The sequence below is a fragment of the Euprymna scolopes genome, chromosome 15 (genome assembly GCF_053919585.1).
Source record: "Euprymna scolopes isolate OS-2025 chromosome 15, ASM5391958v1, whole genome shotgun sequence".
Classification (NCBI taxonomy): Eukaryota; Metazoa; Mollusca; class Cephalopoda; order Sepiida; family Sepiolidae; genus Euprymna; species Euprymna scolopes.
The window spans coordinates 27479839-27504838 of record NC_136496.1 but is presented as its reverse complement, the minus strand read 5'-3'; the positions used below and the strand labels follow the sequence as shown (position 1 = coordinate 27504838).

Sequence of the window (25000 nt, the reverse complement as noted above, 5' to 3'; positions counted from 1 at the left end):
ACATCAAAGGCCGTAAATAACAAAGCTCTCTCTGATTCCCTCTCCTCTTAAGCGCGTCATTCAGTGGGGGAAGAGATGGCTGGTTACTTTTAATGCATCTTAAACCAAGCTCCTAACTTTATATGATCAATGCTCTGTTCCTCATCTAGCATCAATTGAAATGGATGGCTCTCGTCTTGGGGAGGCTTCATGTTTTGACAAGCTCCTGGGTTTGACCTTTACTCCTGATCTGAAATGGAACACTTATATAAAGTCTGTTGCCCGGGACGCTGGGAAAATGGTAGTATCCTTCTACCGCTCCTGAAGATATCTCACTAATGCGATTCTCTATCTCTATAAAAGCCAAGTACGTCCAGATGGAGAACTGCTGCCACATCTGGGCTGGAGCTTCAAAAAAAGCCTATCCTGCCTTGACAAAGTACAAAATAGACTTTGTGGCTTAGTGGGGGATGCTCTCTTCTCTTCCCTGCAACCTCTCTCCCACAGAAGAGACGTTGCAAGCCTGTCTTTGTTTTATCATTATTTCCATGGCAAGTGCTCGTCCGAGCTCCAATCTCTGGTCCCCCCTCGCCAGTCCTTCATGATAAACACTCATCTAGCTAAAACCACTGTCAGTAATTTCCCCCACTCTTTATCTGTGCCTAAATCAAGACATAGATTCCATGAACATAGCTTTTTTCTGAGAAGTGCACGCCTGTGGAATTCTCTTCTGTTTGCCTGTTTTCCACCTGACTACAATTTGGACGTCTTCAAGTCCAACATAAACAAATTTCTGATTAATCGCCCCCTTAAGTAAGACTCTTTATCAAATCTCCAATACCAACTATTACTACGATATTATCCTATTGATTATCGTACACAAAATAACCCTTATCCCCGAGTGGCTTACGGGCCTTGATAAGTGGTGATCCCCCATGTAAAAAAAAAAACACATTTTAAGGGTCGTGTCAAGTTGACCTTATGATTATAATACTTGACTCGCTGTCTTTTGGTTTCGATTTCAGTTTGAGTACTTTTTTTTTTTACTTACAAGAAGTGACCTGTTTAAATAAAACAAAGCTCACATACATTTATCTCAGTATCTGTATTAGTTAACATATATTTATGCATATTTTACCAATGCCGGGCGACCTTCCAGTATATACATAAAGCTTCAATTTAGGTTTTTGGAAAGAAGTATGATCCGCTTTATCAGGAATGCTATTTTCATTCATTTTATATGGATTCTTCAGATTACTGTTCTCATTTGAGTGTTATTTTCATGTTTCAGTCGATGTAACCTTCGACCTTCTTCAGATGTATTTTGTTAAACTCGGTTCTGTCAAACTTGCAAACCCTTTATCTAATCCATGTGAAAAAAAATCTTTTGTAATATATGTATATGATGTAATAAATATGAGTACATCCGGGTCTTTCTACCATGCAATTTGTGATTGGCTGATTAAGCCATGAGTATCAATTGGTGAAGCCACCTGGGGAAGAGGTCGAAAAGTATGCACGAAACAATAGCTGTGAATAGAACACTTGTTCAGATACTTGATTTATTATTAAGACCGTTATCCGTGAAAATCTATTTTATTTCCTTATGATATATACCAATCCATATTTAAGAAACCCAATGTAATTACAGATCAATATAGTGAACGAATGACAAATGTCTATATTCCAAATAAAAATAAATTTCATAGTTTGGATTTACATTAATTTCGTACTCTCTCTCTCTCTCTCTCTCTCTCTCTCTCTCTCTCTCTCTCTCTCTCTATATATATATATATATATATATATATATATATATATATATATATATATGAACACTTCTCCTTTATTAATATACTACACAGCAAAAAATCGGGCTTCTTTTCGTGTGAATCAAAACTTAAGAGTGATCTCCCTTGTACCAAAAAAAAAAAAAATCTTGTAAAAATATAAAAATAAATTTCATAGTTTGGATTTACATTAAAAGCTCGTTAAAATGTCCCATGACTATATACCCTAGCATACCCCTCCAGTGAATACAAATTTAAAATACAGTTTTACCAGCAATTTTAAAAAACCAAAAAAATTACTTAAATGCGCATATATATATATATATATATATATATATATATATATATATATGTTTATACACACAACAAAAGCAACACACACACACGCACTCATATATATAGCTTAATGTGTAAGAGGAAAAGAGAGAGAGTTCAATTCCACAAGAGGAGACTTATCTGGATAATGCCAAGCTCAACAATTATTATTGGAGCTTATACAATAGGACAAGTCACAAAACTATATATTGGTAGATATAGAATGGATCATTTATTGAATAATGGAATACAAGCAAAATTTGTGGGATAGAAGGGACTCTTTATACCAGGGCATTTCGAAGCCTAATGCTTCTCATCAGAAGAGTAGAGAAGGTGATCCTAAATAAAAACTCTATTAAATTATCCTTCTCAACTATGCCTAATGTAGCACAAACTATTATAAGCACTAATAATAAGAAAAAAGAATCAGCACAGAAAATAATTTATGGCAATCCTAGTCTAGCCCAACCAAACTGCAATTGTAACGACCCAAATAGCTGCCCACTGGAGAATGACTGTGTACACTCAGACGTCATATATTCATGTACATTAACAGAACTCCCGCCTAATACGACAACTAATAACCTGACAGCCCAAACCCATAGTACCAGTTACACCAGAGAGGATCTGCATAACCCAACAAGTAATAGTACACAATCTGAACAACTGACCACACAGCAGATAGGTATAAGCTTTACAGAACCTGAAGATAGAAACTCAGGCCACCCCCAGATAAATGAAGAATCTTTAGATACACCGCGCACAAGCCCTATAATACATACCTACATAGGAGTATCCTCCTTCCTGATAAAGGCCAGAATTGCCAACCATTTACAATTATTCTCTAAGGAGAACCCTGAAACAGAAATTACCCTATCTAACCTAGTTAGAATTTAAAACAAAACAAAATAGACTTTACATTAAAATGGAAAATACTAAGAAAATCCAAGTCATAGAACCCAGGCTCTAAATACTGCCTTCTATGTAATGCAGAGGCGACTGAGATTATGAACCTATCGGAGAGAAATGATTTAATAATTGAGAAAACATTTCCAGTGATACCCTAGCTGGAAATCTTGTGAAGTAGGCCCTTATGCCATACCTTATCGAAGGCCTTCGATATGTCAAGAGCAATTGCCCTGGAAAAGAAGACCTTTGTCAAGAGATTCACTAATCCTATGAGATATAACCGTTAGCACATCTGCTGTAGATCTTGCGGAGCGGAAACCATATTGCATGTCACCAAGAAGGTTGTTTCTGCTGAGGTGGTTGACTACTTCTTTATTTAATATGGATTCCAAAACTTACTCATGACACACAGGAGACTTATTGGTCTGTATTGAGAGGGAGATGACTTTTAACCTGAATTCTTTAATACAGGGCATACTGATGAGGTTTTCCAGGGTGTTGGAAAGCACTTCTCCTTACGCTTAAACAGTTTTGTAAGTATGGGGGCAATTTCTGGTTGGAGCTTTTTACGCACTATAACTGGAATGCCGTCAGGGCCAGTTGCTTTACTGGAATCAAGGCTCTTGATTAGCTTGGCGACCTCATGCACAGATATTTGTATCGTATTTTATATCCAAATTGCCATGAATGATAGTTTCGACAAACCCTGCACTAATCTTGACCTCTTGCGTGATTTGTCGAATAGTCATGCATTGATCTTCCAAAACACTAGCAGAAGGTAGGGAGTGTCCAAGTCTGGGAGCTGTTTCCATAAATTTCTGATCATATTTGAATTCATGATTCCAGCGTTGTACACATTCATAATAATGTTTCTTGCATTTCAGCAAAAGTTTCCTATGCTGTGCGTCTTTTCAAATACAAAAACTGGATTATGGTTCAACACTTAACAGGCTCAGTTCAAACATCTGTAAATCAGAAACCATAATTAGTTTAGAGCTGTAATCTGGAACATAACCCATAGAGATATAAATCATTGCACATGCAAAATTACAATTAGATCAGACTATTAGAAGTGGGGCAGGAGCATTACTTATTGAGTACTTCTCGTGTGTGTGTGTTGGAAGGTATTCAATCTCTAAAACTATATATAAACTTTAATTCAAAGTTTCCAAGATTTTATGCTAGTTCTTGTATTATTGTAAGGATAATCATGAAAAACTATTTTGAAGATTAAAAAAAAAATAACCTATTATATATATATATATATATATATATATATGTGTGCATGTGTGTGTACACATAGGTATATTTATATATATATATAAAAAAAAAGGAAGGAAAACGTCTACCTTAAACCACCAACCTAGTTCTAAAATAGATCCTTTGTTCGATAAAATGCATGCCCATTGGCTGATAGGAAGGGGCGCGGTGGATACTAGAAAGCTGATTGGCTAACTAGAAATCCTCAACATATATAAAAACAAGATGCAACCACAGAATTCGCGTATAAGCCTGATGAATCCTATAGTGGATGAAACGCAGAATATTCAGTGTAGCTTAATCGCCATATATATTTTATAAATTACTAACTAGCTCTACCTACGTATTGAGCACTTTTGAAGTGAATACTTAAAGTTTACGCATAAATCTGTACTTTCGTATATTAGGTTTATGTGAGTAAATGAAGTAGTTATATATATATATATATATATATATATATATATATTAGTTCTCGCGCAAAAGAGCAGGACACAAAATGTTTTAAATAATAATAATAATAGAATAACAATAACAAAGACTTTCGCTAGCGAGGACTACTATTGACTGTAATCAGTTATACACTCCTTTTGAAATTTTCATCTTGATTTTTCTCGTTATGTACTGAATATTTGTTAATTAAACCTATATGAAATATGTTCCTTATTAAATTTTAAAGATTTTCTAATCTGAAAGAAGTTTAAAAAGATTTAATCTAAAAATGTTATTTTAAAGTTTTTGTTAAAAAAAATTAAGATTGTCTCATTATTCAGGAGGGAGTTGCAAAAAATGAGTTGTGGTGTGAGGAGAAATACAAACTGAAACAGAGAATATTCAGACCTGTAATAATACAAAGAGGGTGTTGCAAAAATGAGTTGTGGTGTGAGGAGAGATACAAACTGAAACAGAATATTCAGACCTGTAATAATACAAAGAGGTGGTTGCAAAAATGAGTTGTGGTGTCAGGAGAAATACAAACTGAAATAGAGAGAAGAGTTTTAAAATATAATCTTAAAAAGATAAGATACAAGTTAGAAAAGCATTTCATCCAAGGCATGAAAATTGTTAAACAAAATGTTTTTACTATAGGCTTTAAAAATGAAGGTACAAAATTCAATTTGAAATTTATTTATCTTCAAAGTGCACTTTTATAAATTTTACAAAGTAAGCTATAGAAATTTAATTTAAATTTAAATCAAAAAATTACCTTCGATTTATTTTATGTAATGTAGATTTTGTTGCAATTTAAAAACATCTTTCATCTAGCAATTAATGATATAGATATAAAATTTTCAATGATTTTTTTTTAAAAGCGCAACAGAATGTACATTACATAAAATAAATCGAAGGTAATTTTTTGATTCAATTTAAATTAAATTTTTATACCTTACTTTGTAAAATTTATAAAAGTGAACTTTGAAGATAAATAAATTTCAAATTGAATCTTGTACCTTTATTTTCAAAGCCTATAGTAAAAACATTTTGTTTAACAATTTTCATGCCTTGGATGAAATGCTTTTCTAACTTATATAAATAAATGAATTTGTCAGATTTTTAAAGTCTGACCTATTGCTACTTGATTCAGATTTTTTTTATTTCTATGTAAAATATACTTTTGTTCACATTATTGTTTCTTCTAAAATACTTATTCTGTCTAAGAAAACTATTAGAGTGAAGACATTTTCTCTTGTTCATAAAAAACATTAAAGGGAAATCATTATGTGTAGTTATACTTAGTTTTCTTCTTTGAGTTTTTCAAAAACTAACATTAAGTATATATGTGTGTTTCTCATCTAATTACATGTTATTTGTTATTATATGTTGTCAAATACCAAAACAAACTTTTCATAAAATAATTTAATTATATAATTAAAGTCATCCAAAGTAATTTGCTTCCTTTGGAAACAAATTAGTTTTTTTGTTACTTTTTATTCCTGATCAACGCCAGATAGGTAAAACTAGTTGTATTTATAAACTATTATGAGTAGAAATAGACTTCTTAGGTCAGAGTCAAGCATTTGGCCATTGACTCCAGTTATTATTGCAGTTCAGCAGTAAATGGTTGGTGTGCTATAAAACAGACAAATCTACTCTTATTTTCTTATCAAAGTCATTTTAAAAACCATTTTATCTTTTGTATATTTTCAGCTACTTTTTGATGGGCATTAAATAGATACCAGAGCCAAAATGTTCAAGATAGAGTCCTACATCACCCCATTGTTAATGGGGTATGTGGATAAATATGTGAAACTTCGTCCTGAAGATTTCCAGCTATCCCTGTGGGGTGGAGATGCAGTCCTTAACAACCTCGACTTGCGTCTGGATGCCATCGAGCAAACCCTCAATTTGCCCATCAGCTTCAAGAGCGGACATATCCATGAACTTCATCTTCATGTACCATGGACCCGACTTGGATCTGAGCCGATCGTCATCACCATCAACACTATCGAATGCATCGTAAGGCTTCGCGATGATACTTTAGATAGTGACAAAAAGAGTTCAAAATCCGGTAGCTCTTCACGGTCCAATGGTCAAGTCCTCAAGATAAAAGCCAAAAAGCACCAAGTCGAAGAAGAGCTGCCGCCGGGTTATCTCCAGAGTCTGGTCAACAAGGTCATCAACAACGTGAGCATCATAGTCAACAATCTCATCCTCAAGTTTGTCGAGGATGACATAGTACTGTCGGTCAATGTGAAATCAGCCGAGTGCTACAGTGTCAGCCCCAGCTGGAATCGTGCTTTCGTTGAGGTCACGCCTGCTGAGCTCATCTTGCGCAAAGTAATCAACATCTGTGACTTGACTGTTTGCCTCGACAAATGCGACAGCAGCGGGCGGATTGAGACGTACCAGGATCCGCTCTTGTACCGGTGCTCGTTAAGTTGTCGTATGCACATGACATATGAGAGCACGCATTCTAAGCTACCTCTCGTCACCAAAGTGAATGTATTGTGTGAAAAGCTGGATGTCTCTTTGACGGACACGCAACTTCCATTATTCTTGCGACTTGTTGAACTGTGCCTTGCTCTCTATTATGGATTCCTTGATGTTCCCGATGATGAAGATGATAAAACTGAGCCAGATTCACAAGAAGTCAATCGGCAGTCTGCAGGTAAGTTAAATTATTTGTTGATTATGTTTTTTTATAGAAATCGTTCTAGACAAGGCATGAAGCCACTTAATGTAAGGAGCAAACAAGAATAAAAGATGATTATCGGAAAGACAGAAGATGCCTATTGGCTTTGGTCTTACCTGTGTTCCTCCTATCTGTAGCCTTAGTCTTTTTAAGAGGAACTCAAGTAGCAGGGAGAGAATTCCACAACCTTGCAGTTCTTGAAAATAAACTACTGGAATAGGAAACTGTATTACAATGAGGTATAAAAACAGTGAACTAATGGAGACCACTAGACTAACAAGTCAAAGAAGCTGGAACAAAGGAAGCAGGAAATAAATCAGACAATTCTGAAGAACTCATGTCATAATAGTATTGATAAAAAAGATCAGCAACATCACAACATCTTGACCCTTGAGACAAGATCACAGTGTAGTATCTGTTTTGATGCTGCACTTCACCTTTTCTGTCCTCGGTCAGTGGAGGAGAAATTCTTCATGACCGAGACCATTTTTATTTTTGTTATTATCCAGAGTGCTCCCGTTTTTTTTTATCTCCACATTAAAAACTGACTTTGTGTCTAACTCTGTCCTCGTGGAGAGGCAAGTAAATGGGAACATTTTTGGTATAAGCATGTCCTTATAATCTCACTTCTGACACCATGTTTCATTATCGAGTTTATCAGATAAGATGGCTGTGATCATCTAATATATAAAAGGCTATATGTCTGTCTGGCTGTTTCCATGTTTTCAAACTCTATCTCCTCCGAAACTAAAAGTTGCAGAGCGGCACTAGGGGCTTCAAATTGTTGAATTTTTTATAAGCCGTTCTATTATGGGTCTTTAGCCGGTTAAAATAGTTTTTAAGGGGTCAAAAAGGGGTCAAAATTAACAAAATCGTTATACATTTTGTACATTCATCTTAGTTCATTTTTAATCAGTTCATATGTGTGTCACGTTGGTACAGTGGTAACGTCACCAGCTTTGAATGCTACAGTTTTGGGTTCGATTCTAGCTGATGGCCCCCAAATACTTTATTTTTTTTTACTTTTGAAATCATGACTCTAAAATAATATATACAAAATCTGGACAAATTAATATATCATATTTAAGCCCCCCCCCCCCCCCCGCGCTAGTATATATATAGAAACAGATATTTAAAAAAAAACAATTCTATTGAGTAGGTTTTATGTAACAATATTTACAACAACGAAACAAACTTTTCAAAACTTTTTATGTCATCTAGTTTTTAATAAGTTTTGAACAGAAACAAAAAAAACAAAAAAAGAGACTACTGTTACATTATAACTTAACTGAACCAAAAAAATATTAAAAATAATATAAAATAAAATGCATCGTATCATTTTTATATCATTTCTCGTCATGCAACACATGCATTCAATTCTTATTGGCCAAGTTTCATTTCCATACATCATCATGTTGCATACATAGATGCCTGATAGACAATAATCACCATTAAAGTTTGTCTATAAAAATCTATAACTGTATCAAATTAAACAGACAAATTTTCAACAATACCATGAAGCTGCTTCCCAGCTAGCTATAACATAGTTGCTTTCAGGTCCAATATAAACAAGTTCTTGTTGAGCCCTCCTTATCGTAAATTGTTACATCCGCCAAATTCGCTTTGTATCTAGATCGGACACTCACACAAAGCAAGCTATGTGCAGTAGCACACACACGCAGAATAAGGCGCGTCACACCATGACATGACAAATTGACACGCATACATTTTCTGTGACTTCTGACATCTGACCTAGCCTTCCGTTTTCCTTCTTTTCTTTCTCTCTCTCGCCTGGTATCAAGCGGTACACATGTAAAATTCGCATGCTCTATAAAGATGCACTGAGAGAGCAACAGACTTATGAGGAAAGACGATCTGATCTTTTATAAAGTTTAATATCAATCTAAAACAGTCGAACATAATATCCTACCAAGAACAATCAATTATTCCGAAAATCCAACAGTACTAATGAACTTTCATAAACATTCTGTTCACACATTTTTACACACTTTTTTACACAATGAAACTTGCATCTTGTACACCAACAAATATTTTTATGTTATTTTACTTTGTATGAATAAATGTTTCTTGTATATTTTTGTAAGTTGGTATTTGGTTATCTATATATATAAAAGCGAAAATGTTTGTGTGTGTGTGTTTTCATGTATGTCCAAGAAAGGATTTTTCCGCTTGCTTTTCACTCGGGTTGCTTCTTCTTAAAACTTTTTATATCATGTCTAAATGATAATATGTACGAGTTACGAACTGACATAACCCCCCCACACATGCCTCTAAAACCTCGGACAACGCCAGGTACCCACGCTAGTCTATAATATAAATCTCACCAGTCTGTTTAAATGTATGTTTGTATGTATGCATGTCTGCCTAAAACTGTTGACAGAGGTGACAGATTTCCACGAGATCGGTATCATTTTGAAGATCGACCTTTCGGATGACAAATATCGAAAAATTGGCCCAAAACATTAATTCCTTCACCCTCAACTGGGCAGTTTTCTACAGGGATCGTCGTTTTTTTTCGCTGACATTTTTTAAGTTATTCAACCCTCACGTCAACAACGTCGCAGGAAAGACATTATTTTGAGTACCCGTGATGTTTTTTTTTTCTCACCTCTTTTTTTTCTCTGCTGTGTTAGGGTTTGAGCTTGCTTACTACTCCTTTTTTTTTTTTTTTTTTGTGCTCGTGATTTTCCTTTTTTTTTTTTTTTTTTTGTGCTCGTGATTTTCCTTTCTTTTTTTTTTTTTTTTTTTTTTTTTTTTTGCGCAACCAACACCCTTACACACACCTCCACTTTCTTTTCCGCTTTCGCCTCACGGGTTCGAGCCTGCCTGCCTACTACAATTTTGTATTTTTTTGCTCAATATACACCTGCTTTTTTTGCTCAATATACACCCGGGCAATACCGGGCACTCAGGTTAGTAATTAAGGTCGGAGTTATTGAACACATTTTTATTTCTTAATTTCTTTACAGATAGGTAGACACTGATCTCAGCATCCACTTAAATAACAAATTCTACCTCATTTTCACTACTACCAATAATCACCGGCCACTTGACTCTCATTAACTCTATCCTTGAGTTACCGTTGGCCTTTGTTAAGCAGTAACTCTGTTGTAAAAGAAATTAAAAAAAAAAAACATTATTATTATTTTATATAATTTTTACTTTAAGGTCAAGAAGAAACGTCCAATCAAGAAACTGAAGATGACCAAGGTTGGACCAATTGGGCTTGGTCCTTTGTACCACAGATTCTGCCCGAAGATTATGAAGATGAAGAAGATGAAACATTCAGCAGACCTAAAAAGAAATCCCTGCCTCCCATTCTTTGTCTCGGACTCTATATAAACAATGCTTCGTTAATGTTGAAGGTTTGCATTTCTCATTTTTTTCTTTACTTGTGATGAAACTGGATTACATTGTCTAAAAAGATATGTAGTTGATTTGTGAGGAGGATGTATTTGCTTAAAATATTGTGTGTAGTGTTTAAGGATATTTGTTTCTTTATATATATATATATATATATATATATATATATATATATATATATATATGATAATAAAAGTATAAAAATCCAACGATATGAAATTGAAAGTAAGAAACAAAATGCTTGATGATTCATCTGTTCTGTGGTGTTTATACAAATGACTGTTTTCAAATGAGAATTATATCTCTTTAGATGTCAGTTAATGTCGGATATTCACGATAGAAATATGGATTATTTTGTCAACTTCTTATTGTAGTTATTCCCTTAGTAAATTAGTTGTAAGCTTCTTTTAATTATGCAGGAATGATAGTTCGGTTTTCAGATAATGTTAGTTCATCAGGAGAGAATACGCACTGTTTAAGGGACGACATCTCGACAGCTTTTCATGTATACGAGCACCTCACACTGAGTAATGGTACACAAAAAAAATGTTTCTATCCTGAATATTCAGCACAAACATAAAACTGAACAATACTTTGAATAAAACCTATTGAAAAGAGGAATAATCAAACATTTTGTTTATTCTTTACCATTTTAAATTCACACAACCACATACACACACACACACACGCATATATTAGTGATGGGATGATTCCAATATTTTTCCCGATTTCATACTAAATTTCCGATTCCGATTCTTTATTAATCTCTAAATATTTAACTATAGAATTGTTATTTTCCCCGATTTCTGTAAAAAACACATGTTAAATATGCAATAAATAAATATTTCCAAAACGTCAAAATACACTCGTGGAGGATGATCTATCCATTTTAGCTTTACTGGTAATTTAAAATCAATAAATATTTATTATTTCATCATTATTACCAGCAATGGAAGATTTTCCTTTAAACAAAATCAAATAAAAAAAGACAAAAAATCGTTTTGGCATCAGAAAATACACATCATTTTTTTCAATTCTAATACTGATTCCGATACCCCCAAATTTGCCGATTTTTTTTTTTTTTTTCCAATTTCTGATTCTGATTCCGATTAATCGTCCCAACACTAATATATATATATATATATATATATATATATATATATATTAGTGTTGGGACGATTAATCAGAATCAGGAATCAAGCAAACTAAAACATTATCCTGATATATAGAGATATACATATACATATATATATCTCTATATATCAAGATAATGTTTTAGTTTGCTTGAAACATTATGTGTAGTGTTAAAGGATTTTTTTTTGTACCCTTTTATAAGTATTTGAAAATATTAAAGAAATTTTTTTTTTCTTTTTACAATAATTTTCTTTTTTAACTGTTGTGTATACAGGGTGTTGTTAGCAAGGAATTTGAATTTTTGAATATAAGTAATTTTTATTTATTTGTTATTTTCTTTCTTTCTTTATTATTTATTTATGTAGTTGATTTATTTTAACCCCAAAAGACATGAGATGGATGTAGTTTGCTTGAAGCATTGTGCACAATGTGTAAGGAGTTGTGTTTGAAGGTTATGACTATGCAGTTTGATAGAAAAACACGTTTGGATATGAGACAAGCTAAACAGAATAAATGATAATATTCAATAATTTTCGGTTGTCAATTATTTACCAACATAATGTATCGAACCAGGAGAGTATTGATCATATTATGTTCTTTGAATTTTCGAGGTAAACCTCATCTTTAGAAAACAAAAAAGAAGAATATGCGTACTCATTTGGCAAAAATATCCTTCAACTGAATGGTTGTACAATCTCAACTATTCCTTTCCTGAGTTGGCAGCGCTTGATTCCAGTAGCAAAGAGAGATTCCAGGATGAATGGAAACAATTCCAAAATAAGCAGAGATCATGTACAACACTTGGTATTCACAAATATATTTTAATACTAAGCTCAACAGTGTGTTAGTGTGATTATGCTTTGTATATATATATATATATATATATGTGTGTGTGTGTGTAGATATGTGTTTATATATATATATATGTGTGTGTGTAGATATGTGTTTATATATATATATATGTGTGTGTGTAGATATGTGTTTATATATATATATATGTGTGTGTGTAGATATGTGTTTATATATATATATGTGTGTGTGTAGATATGTGTTTATATATATATATATGTGTGTGTGTAGATATGTGTTTATATATATATATATGTGTGTGTGTAGATATGTGTTTATATATATATATATATATATGTGTGTGTGTAGATATGTGTTTATATATATGCATGTGTGTGTGTGTGTAGATATGTGTTTATATATATATATATATGTGTGTGTAGATATGTGTTTATATATATATATATGTGTGTGTGTAGATATGTGTTTATATATATATATATGTTTGTGTGTGTGTAGATGTGTTTATATATATATATATATGTGTGTGTGTGTGTAGATATGTGTTTATATATATATATGTGTGTGTAGATATGTGTTTATATATATATATGTGTGTGTAGATATGTGTTTATATATATATATATGTTTGTGTGTGTGTAGATATTTGTTTATATATATATATATGTTTGTGTGTGTGTGTGGATATGTGTTTATATATATATATATATATATGTTTGTGTGTGTGTAGATATGTGTTTATATATATATATATATATATATATATATATATATGTTTGTGTGTGTGTAGATATGTGTTTATATATGTATATATGTTTGTGTGTGTTGTGTAGATATGTGTTTATATATATGTTTGTGTGTGTAGATATGTGTTTATATATATATATGTTTGTGTGTGTGTAGATATGTGTTTATATATATGTGTGTACAGATTCTTCAAACTATATGGGAACCACTTGATGAATACATGAAACAGATTTATTGAAGTTGTTTGTCATTGTTTGAGGACAATTTTACTAATTGTGATTAATTCCTATTTCAGTCACCTAAATTATTTAGAGTGAAGTGAGTTTTGGAATTTATATTCAAACATAAATATTATTTTTACTTCAAAAATAACATTAAAATACTAAGTTATAACAATTTTTATTGTGAAACCACCACAAACTCCTGCTTCTGCTTGCGGTGTATTAGAAACTGAGCAACCCCTAAAAATCTTTAAATATTGAATTTTTTGGCATTTTAAAAAGTGTCTAATAAATAATAATCTGCTGAAAATATTGAAAAAAAAAAATGAATAGAACCTTTCCCAAGCATTAGGGGCAATAATTTGGTTTCATGTTAAGCGTTTCTAATAAAGCAGATCAATTCACTGGAACTTTGTCTTAGAACTAAACTGAGCACCCCTTAAAATTTTTTTTAAATATTGAATATTTTGCATTTTGGTTAAATTTATTAGTTTGCAATCGCTAATAATCTACTCCAAAAATTGAAAAAAAGACAAAATTTTTAAAAATGATGCTCATGCAGAATTTTACCCAGATACTTTTGATTTTCCATCAATTATGACTTGGGCTCGACCGGCAATCACCGGATTAAGCCGAGCATTGTTCAAATGTTGAAATGCTAAATTTTTATATTTATGTGACTTACATCTACACCCTGATTGCTTCTCACATGTTTTGTGCTCTACAGTCGGCAAATCAGACAATCTCTACATCCGCACAGAAAAAGCAACACCTCAAAATATTGTGTATTCATATATGTGTTCATAGTAAAATTAAACCCCTATGTTTCCCCTCTGTTAGCTTCAGGAAAGACGGGCAGTGAACGTGCATTGAAAGATTTCAACAGATATACCATTTTAATTTAAGATATTGCACCTCACAATTCGCTTGGCATTTGCTATAACCGTTAATAAGGCTCGGACAATTTTTATATTTGTGTAACTTACATCTACACCCTGATTACTTCTCACATGGACAAGTATTGCGTGTTCTGCAGTAGGTGAATCAGACAATCTCTACATCCGCACAGAAAAAAGTATTGAGGACATAAACATAAGAAACATACATTTGTATTTTTTGTTGTTTTTTGTTTTGCATTTTTTGTCATTTTTTTCTTCAAAGATGAATAAACGTTGAAATAAACTAGTCAAAAAAAAAAAAATGTCGCTATTGTTGAAATAGGCTTGAATATAGAAAGATCGATAATTCAAATTCTCATTTTCTGATTAAAGATCATTCGCAAGACTGAGAAACACAGAAATATTTCAATCTAAATATTTTGGGTGCCTGAAGTAGTAATTAACCGATTTTTAAAGCTTAATTTTTTTTTTTTTTTTTTTTTTTTTTTACACAGTGATCACCACTTATCAAGGCCCGGAAGCCACTCAGGGATAAGGGTTAAAATTTAACTTAAAAATTTATTAAAACGCTCCCGTTATATTGAAAGAAAAAAGAAATATCTCTATAGTTTAGTTATTTGAGTTACATAGTCAAACATTACATTTTTTTTTTTTTAACTAAAATTATAAACGAATACTCCAAGTTTGAATGGATGATTTTAAAAAAATTTTAAAACAGAAACAGTTCATATTAACACCGCTTTATAAGAAGAATCGGAAATATTTATTGTGGCATAAGAAACATACATTTTGTCTTTTTTGTTTTTTGTTTGTTTTTCATTTGAACAAACTGAGAGGAACGCTTGGCCGGGTACAGATAGTATGTAAAGACACATTTGATTAAAGACGACAAAGTTTTCTTTCTTCTTAATTTTTCTGTTGATTTTCTCGATCTCTCTAGCATTTTTTCTCGTTTCAGTTGGTAAGTTGTGTATTAGGCTGTCAAATGATTTTTTTGTCAGCCATTTTCCTCAAGCGCTTTTGATCACTGATCGTTGTCTGGTTTTATTTATTGTCTTTTTTGTTTTTTGTTTATTTTGCATTTGAACAAACTGAACCAGAGGAATGCTTGGCTGGGTACAGCTAGTATTAGATTGGTTAAAAAATAATGTCATTTTTTTGACATGAAGTTGAACGTTGAGACCGAACCCTAGCCTACAATAATAATAATAAGACAATAGCGAGTTCCTTTAATCTCCACAGTCTGAAATGGCCACAGCTCTTTTTCAATACGTATCTGCAGGTAGGTCCTGCGCAGATCCAAAATTGCCACGTCTGACCCTTGTTGCCGCCACTTCCTTAATTTGAGCGCACAAACATCCGCCTTGCTATGTATGGGTTGACATGTTCATTAAGTTCATGGTAGTCCATGATGGGTTGGCCCTTCTGTTTGCTATCTTATAAGACAGCCGTCAGGAAATCAGTTTTTGGGGGGGTCCCGAGCCCATCCTCAGGGTATGGAAGTAGCCAACCATTGTTGATCCAAGTCTGCAGTTCTTCTTCATACTGCTCCCTGAGCCTCATTGGAAGGGGGTACTCTGATAGTTGGTGCCGTAAGGATATTAGTGGTTGATCGCCAGCCTACTTCCAAGATGCTGTCCATGTGTTGGTTTCCCTGTGATGTTAGAGACTTTCTGTTCTTTTTCAGTGTTAATAATCTTGGTTAACATTTAAATTTGTTTCTCTCTTTCTTTCTTATTTCTAGCTCACTGAGTCTGTACGAGAAGCTGTGCATTTTGGTCCGAATCGGGTGTCTTTCCGGCCATTTCTTTTAGCAGAAGCTGATGGATTGGCTGTTGACATCTTCCTCCATGGCCGTAATTATTTAGATATTCAGTTTGGCATAACCCACGTCTCTGTCTCCGGTCAGGGCCGATGTGCATGCGATGCGAAAGAACCGGAAGATCTCAGAGTAAGTGTTTTTCGTTGCAGATTTTTGTTTGCTTTTTTCCTTTTTTTTTTTTTTTTTTTGCCTTATTGTGGTTTTGTGTTAGTAATTTGAAACAATTTTATTTTGCCTGAAAAGAATTGAAGAAATTTTGTGCTGTAGTTGAGCTGCTTATAATTTTCAGCTTTTATACTGTGGTTGAACTGATACTTAATTTCTGAAACATATGTACAACAACGATAAATACTGAATTTTATGAAACATGATTACAAAATATTAATTTTGTATTTTACAAAGTTATAATGCATGAGCTCTGTTATACATTAAGCTTTAAGAATTGAGCTAAAATTAATGTGTATCTGGAGATTTTAATATTTCATTTTCTTTACATGAAAAATTGGTGCTATTTGTCTTCTTGAGATATAATTAGTCATACTTATCGAACTTGACATATATTAGCAGGTTGCACAGTGTTGCTCAGTCATAAAATAATAATATTATATTATATTTTAATTAAAGCAGATTTCTTATTTATTAAAAACAAAAATACCATATATATTAAATGTAATGTTAAATTCCTTTAAAAGAAAAATGAAGTAAAAAAAAAATAGAAAGAAACTGAGACATGTACATGTGAGTATTATGATTTTTCTAAACGGTTCACTTCTTGTAAGTAAAAAGAAAAATATTCGAGCTGAGGTTGAAACCAAAACCTAAAGACAGTGAGTCAAGTATGATAACCATTAGGCCAGTTTGACACGATTTTGACACGATTTTTAAAAAGTGTTTTCAAACCTACATAATCTGACAGGTGAAGAATTCACGCATGCGCATTTGCGAAACAGTTGATAAACAGATAAAAATCCGACCCCCCCCACCCCACCTCACCCACCTACTAATTTTTCAATTTTGGACCCATAGCAGCCCTTTTTTTTCCGGATGAAAACTAATTGAAAAGTTTTCCACATGTCAAAATTTAATTTTGTTGAGTACATAGGTTGAGAAGTGTCCTCACACACATACATTCTCACATTAATAGATATATAGATAAATTATAATATGATTGTATCAACATGAAATAGTAATTTTGGTAGTTCTCCAAAAAAAAAAATTTCACTTAATTTGATCAGGTAGTTTTTTTTTTTTTTTTGTTTTTTTTTACAGCTAAAAAACAATTTCTTATGATACCGATCAAAAGGTAGCCATGTTTCGATTTTTAAGAAGAAAAGCTATTATTTAAGGGAGGTGTTGGCGTTTTAGACTGAGTTATCACCCCCGTGGCATGTTCTAAAAATCCAAACATGGCTATCTTCAGCAGCTGTCATAAAAACGTGTTCTTCTGCTGTGAAAAAAAAATCTACTCAATTAAATGAAGTGAAATTTTTTTTTTCAGAGAACTTCAGTCCAAAATGGATACGTACAATATAACTTTTTTTTTTTTTCAATATTTTCATTTTTTTATTGTCTTGATTAAACTGTACAAGTACTTAAATTTTATATATATTTATATATATGTATGCATTCTCACTTTTATAGCTATATCGATAAATTATAATATTATTGTATACACATGAAACAGTAATTTTATATATATTTATATATATGTACGCATCTAGTCATATGTGATGACAAAACCAACTACTACAAATACTAAATTTTACATTTTTTATTTTATTTATTTTTTTTTAGTGTCAGATTTTGGCAAAAGGTGGTGAATCATTGGATAATACGGAAAAGCCACTCAGCTACCTGACGAATTCATTATTTGACAATGCCTGTCCGGAAAATGTCCGCCAACCTACGTCTTTTATCACGGATATTGACGAGCACAATCAGGTTTACACAGAGCAGTACGGCATGCAGAAGTTTGGAATCTTTTGGTTTGATTATCTCTACACTATTATCGAACAAGAAAATCAACAAAGTAGGTTACACATTTCTTTCTCTCTCTCTTTACCTCTCTCTATCCACTTTCTTTTTCTTTCTCCCTCTCTCTTTCTAATTCTTTACTTTTCTGAGAAGGATGTTGTAGTTTGCTTGAAGCATTGTGCATAGTGCAAAGGTACATGTTTAGTTGACTTATTAAATTGTTATTAAATAAAATAAATTCATCTAATAGTTTTACATTTCCTTGATCGGACGAAAGAAGCCATTTTGTCTGCTTCTTAAAAACGTTCCTTTTTAATTTTCACAAAATATCAAAAAGAGACAAACAAAAGAAAAAAAACAAAAAACAAATCCACCATTTGCAAACCAATCAAGACTTTTTTCTGTTGTTTTTTTCTTTCTATGTGTGTGTGTGTGTGTGTTTTTGTCTAAGCAAAAACAATTTCCAATTTAGATTCTGATTGTTTGATTGTCTTTGACAAGTTCCAATTTTTTTCCATTTTGCAACTATTTCTACTGGCTAAAAAACAAATTAAATTTGTTCCACAAGTTCAAATCTGTAGACCAAAAATTAACAGGATTTTTTGTAAAGACCGTCCCTCACACAGACAAAACCACTTATATGTAGAGAGAGTTAGAGAGAGGGAGAATTTCTTTTCAATAAAAATAAAAATTTTTAATTAAATGTTAACTGAATTCCTATTTATTAATGATTTAATTTCTGTTTTAGTTGTTTTTGAAGGCTATATCAATGTGGTTCATAGGAAACACTGTGGACACGAGTTAGCATATAAAAGAATTATATTGCGCTTCTTTGCCAACATAATGTGTCATATAGATGGTAGTGTTTGCGCCCCTAATTTTCGAAAGGAAGGAGTTTCGGCAACTCTGTCAGTCTGCTGGACTAACTGCATCTCTCTCCTGAACTCACTCAGGCTGACTTTTTTAGTTTAACTTAAATGTATATATTAAATCTATATTTCTTTGTGACGTCAGCGCACGACACAAACATGTGAATTCCATGCACATGCTTCCAGCACGTGCCCTGGCAACACAAGTTTCAGATTTTCTCTGTGGACATTCTTTAATTCCATTGTTCTATTATTTTTTGATCTGACCTAAATTAGATTAACACAATTTTCTGTTTATCCACATTCTTTGTTGTAGAAGTTATTTCTAACTTGCATGCTTAACTACAATGGACAAGTCACTGCATTCCTGGAATTGTATCTAACTAACAAAAATGTATTCATTTACTTTGAATAACTTCATTCAATTCTCAAATTCTTCTTCAATAATAATATTTGATCCTAATTTGTTTCTAATTAAAAACCAGGAGTTTTCCCCGTCAATATACAACACTCCTTACCTTCTCATTTAAAAAAAATTATACATTTTCAAATGCTAGTACATTTTTTTTCTATTCTTCACCTATACGTGAATAAACTCCTTAAAGTCTTCACACCCCACCTGGGCTAAGAAAGGTCAGACTCTTATTATTATTTTTTCGGTAGACCGTATCTCCGTGTTGGTCTCCTGGGGTTTCCATATAGGTGTAGGAAACACTTCCTATGATCGATATCAGCTATGTTTTAGCCACCCTTCTGCCATAGTCACCAAGCCCCTTTTCGCCTCTACTCCAACTCGTCCGATTACCCTTTCTTTCTTGTGGGTGTTACTACTATTTCATTTCTTTTGGGGACATACAGTAAAGCTCATTTACTTAAACTTTTAGTGGTCGGCTTCTAATTACTTGGATTTCCTAGCCTAGAGTCTTAGAACTCATCAGAAACAGTGAAAAATATCACCCTTAACTAAATTCTTCCCTCCCTTCCTTGCGCCAAATCCTACTGTGCATACTGAATCCCTATTTATGACGGTAACTGGTGTGATTTTTTTCTTTCCTTTCCATCAGAGCGCCCAAGATCCCAAGACAGGGCCATCCTACATTCATACCACTCTAAAAAAATTGTATAAGGTATCTTCTTACATCATTATTCTTGTTACATATTGACAACATATTTTACATAATGACTACATTGTCATCTATGTACCTGAAAGGTCTCTCATGCCGTTCCCCGTCAGCCTATTTAATTGTATGTTGCGAATTACCTTTGACTCAAAACAGGCTTTTAGCAGTTTGTAGGCACATACATATACAGGTGGCAAAAAGAAAGTATTCAACAGTATTTCTCGCGGTTAACGGTGGCCGAATGCATTAGGTCCTTGCTAATGGAGTCAAAGATGGCTTCTGTTGGCGTGTTCAAATTTGCACTGATGATTCCCAAAAGGATGAAACACTAGTGTGTGTAGGAATTTAATAATTATTATTGTAAATAATTTTATATATACATATTTATATATATATATATATATATATATATATATATATATATATATATATATATATATATACACACAACCTTTGAGACTTTACACGACCGGTCGCCACAGTCGATTGAAAATTTATTGGGGCGACTAAAAGTCGTAAATCACTCGCCCGCCAGTCGTGTAGTCAAAATGTCGCCTTCATTTAACTCTCTGATTTTGAAATTCATTTGGAAAAAAAAATTTTGACGCTACAACTACATACACTTCATACTTACAAAAGTAAAGGCGAACATTTGAAAGAGGAAAAAAAAACGCATTGTTCCGTCAAGCATCTGAAGAAATGATTCTTATTTCTATGGAACAATAATATGAATGATGCTATATAAAGAAACTGGTGTTGTATTTTAACGTTTTGTGGTGGATATTTACTGAAATGTTTGTAGAAATAGAATAGTTGATTTACAAGAGTTAAACAAATATTTTCTTGTTAGATTATACACACGGTAATTTCTTGAATTGGTGTAAAATTATTTACTAGTATTGACTGAAACAAAGACATAAAGTCGGACGAGTAAAAATATTTTGGGGCGTGTAAATTTTCCATCGCACTCGACCGGTGGTCGAGTGATTTTTTTTTTTCAAATCTCAAAGGCTATATATATATATATATATATATATATATATATGACGTAATAGAAAAATATAAAGGTAACTGCAGCTTCTCTTCCAATTTTCGGATTTTTACCATGTCAAATACCATTTCAATTCCTTTGGACGGATTGATTGTTGCTATTTCTTCGGATGAGTTAAGGGCATAATAGATTCATTAATTGATATAATAAGTGATTGATTTTGCGCTATGAAACAGATACTGTCAGAAATTGTATAAATCAACTGATTTAAAGGAATAAACTATAAGATTGTCAACATCATGAATTTTGGAATATAAATTTTTGTCATTTATTCTATATATATATATATATATATATATATATATATATATATATATATATATATATATAGCGTGTGTGTGTCTTGGAATTTTTTCACCTTTTAAAACTGAAAAAAAAAATTTTGATCTTCCGTCTATTTATCTTTTGCAATCACTGCATTAGTTTGCTTATAAGAATTTATTTTAGCCTTAATGTTATTATAGGGATCATCAGTTGTTTACCATGAAGAATTGTTTCAGGGATTTAAAAACAAAACAGTATTTTATATTATCACACCCAGCTGTTTGTGTTGTTCTTTCTTATTATGACTGCTGTTATTAAAATCATGATACTAGTGAGGAAAAAAAAGGGAAGAAAACAAATTACTGTTACACGTTAAGACTCCAAATGCCTGCATGAGAAAGATCCATTCGGTTAATCTGCTGAAATCAAAGAATCCGTCATCGTGGTGCTATGTTAGCTTTTTTTTTTTAGCTTTTGGTTCTTGTACAGTTTAATCAAGACATTAAAAAATGAAAATATCGAAGAAAGGTTATATTGTACGTATCCGTTATGGAATGAAGTTCTCTGAAAAAAAATTTCACTTAATTTGATTGAGTAGTTTTCTTTTTTTTTTTGCAGCTGAAAAAGATGTTTTTATGACAGCATGTTGAAGGTAGACATCTTTGAATTTTTTTAACATGTCATGGGGAGATAACTCAGTTTCAAGCGCCGACACTCCTTCCCCAGCTTTTCTTCCTAAAAATCAGATCTTTTGCTCGGTATCATAACAAAATGTTTTTTCGCTGTAAAAAAAAAACAAAAAAAACTACTTGATGAAATTAAGTGAAATTTTTTTCGGAGAACTTCATTCCATAATGAATACGTGCAATATAAACTTTTTTTGATAGTCTCATTTTTTAATGTCTTGATTAAACTGTACAGTACCTATTTTTTTTTTTTTTTTTTTTTTAAGATGAATACTTAAAAATGTCTTCTTTAATTTTTAGGTAGCAAATCCTCTTCATCGGGTGATGGAAATGGTACTGCTGATGAACTACCAGACATCAGAGAAAACGCTGTCCTTCGATTTGTTGTCGGCCCTTTGGAAGTAAATGTGTCCAGTTCTTTTGTTCATCGTGTTGAAAAGATTGTCCATTGTGCGCTTGACCACCAGTATGAACCTTACAGTATTCCAAAAGATGGTCAGTATATCAAATCTTTGCTTATTTTTTCATAATAGGCCGCCTGGTATTGCCCAGTCATAAAATACACTTAAATATAATATTGAAATGCTTAAATATGAGATGCAGATTTTGTATTTATTTTTTAAAAATTAAATTATAGAGCCAATACTCTATTAATTATTATATTCTACTCAATATATATTATTAAATATAGTAATATATGGTATTATATTGTACATAGTATATATTATTACATACAGTAATATATAGTATTATATTGTACATAGTATATATTATTATATATAGTAATATATAGTATTATATTGTACATAGTATATATTATTACATATAGTAATATATAGTATTATATTGTACCCACTATATAGTAGTGATTTCAAAAGTTTAAAAATTGACTTGTTTGCCATCAGCTGGAATCGAAGCCAGCGTTGTTCATTACCATCTGAGCTAAGACCACATGCATATCAAAACTTTAAAAATTAACGCAGTTAAACATATAAATGTATATTTGTGCATGCGTAGAAGTTACAACTTTAGTCAACTTACACCGGCCAAGTTCCAATTTTTTAATTTTGACCCCATAGCAGCTATTTTCACCAACTAAAAACCAAATCAAATTTGTTCTACAGACCTGGATCCTTTGTATATCGAGTTTCAAATCTATAGATCAAAAATTGAATGAGTAGTTAGACTGTTCCGCACACACGTGCACAGACAAACTATATATTTATTTAGACTCTTTTTTTTTAACTACCCATGGTGGCCTGTCATGAAAAGAAAAGGTGAAGACCAATTTAAAAAAAATTTTTTTTTTACAATGTTAGTCTGTGTAGTTGATAGCTATCAAAGAGATGAACTGATGTGTCCAAAGTTAGGTTGGGGTTGCTGTCTGAGCAAAAATCAACAGTGAGGGCAGGGTATCATTAAAGATCTCCTCTGAGACATTTATAAGAATGTATTTCATGATTAATATCCACTAGCAGGACCTGTGGAAATTCCACAGTGAATTCTTTCATATGTAATATATTGATGTTGGCATTCTGTGGATGTTCAATGTAAATGGAGATGTCCTGATATTATTGTATCTCTTGAGTTAAAACTGCAAAAGTATTTATTGAAGCTAACAGGGACGCCTCGCGTAGCCTGGTCATAAAATATGCTTAAATATGATATTTTAATTTCTGCAGATTTTGTATATATTATTATATAGTCAATTTTCTATCGATACTTATATATTATAAAGTTGTGATTTCCAAAATAAAAGAATATATCCATATGACTTGCGTGCATCAGCTTGAATCGAAACCAAAACTAAAACTTATGATGAAAAAAAAAAAATATATATATATATATATCTCACTTGAGTATATATATATATATCTCACTTGAGTGTATATATATATATATCTCACTTGGGAATAAATATATATATATATATATATATATATATATATATATATATATATCACTTGAGTATATATATATATATATATATCACTTGAGTATATATATATATATATATATCACTTGAGTATATATATATATATATATATCACTTGAGTATATATATATATATATATATCACTTGAGTATATATATATATATATATATCACTTGAGTATATATATATATATATATATCACTTGGGTATATATATATATATATATATATCACTTGAGTATATATATATATATATCACTTGAGTATATATATATATATATATCACTTGAGTATATATATATATATATATCACTTGAGTATATATATATATATATATATCACTTGAGTATATATATATATATATATATCACTTGAGTATATATATATATATATATATATCACTTGAGTATATATATATATATATATATATCACTTGAGTATATATATATATATATCACTTGAGTATATATATATATATATATATATCACTTGAGTATATATATATATATATATATATATATATCACTTGAGTATATATATATATATATATCACTTGAGTATATATATATATATATATATATCACTTGAGTATATATATATATATATATATCACTTGAGTATATATATATATATATATCACTTGAGTATATATATATATATATCACTTGAGTATATATATATATATATATATCACTTGAGTATA

The 25000-nt window shown here is 31.7% G+C and overlaps 1 protein-coding gene across 2 annotated transcripts in view; it reads left to right on the top strand.

Moving 5' to 3' along the window:
* The window catches only part of LOC145293754 (intermembrane lipid transfer protein VPS13B-like), a 260242-nt gene that overhangs the window by 13667 nt on the left and 221575 nt on the right, over positions 1-25000 (top strand). The window contains exons 2-6 of one of the 2 annotated variants that reach the window (XM_080140245.1): positions 6396-7356; positions 10570-10766; positions 16320-16526; positions 18192-18426; positions 22663-22857. In XM_080140245.1, the coding sequence (XP_079996371.1) occupies positions 6435-7356; positions 10570-10766; positions 16320-16526; positions 18192-18426; positions 22663-22857 (1756 nt within the window). In that variant the 5' untranslated portion in view covers positions 6396-6434. Of the gene's footprint in view, positions 1-6395; positions 7357-10569; positions 10767-16319; positions 16527-18191; positions 18431-22662; positions 22858-25000 lie in introns of both variants that reach the window. The other variant, XM_080140246.1, reaches the window with a different exon arrangement.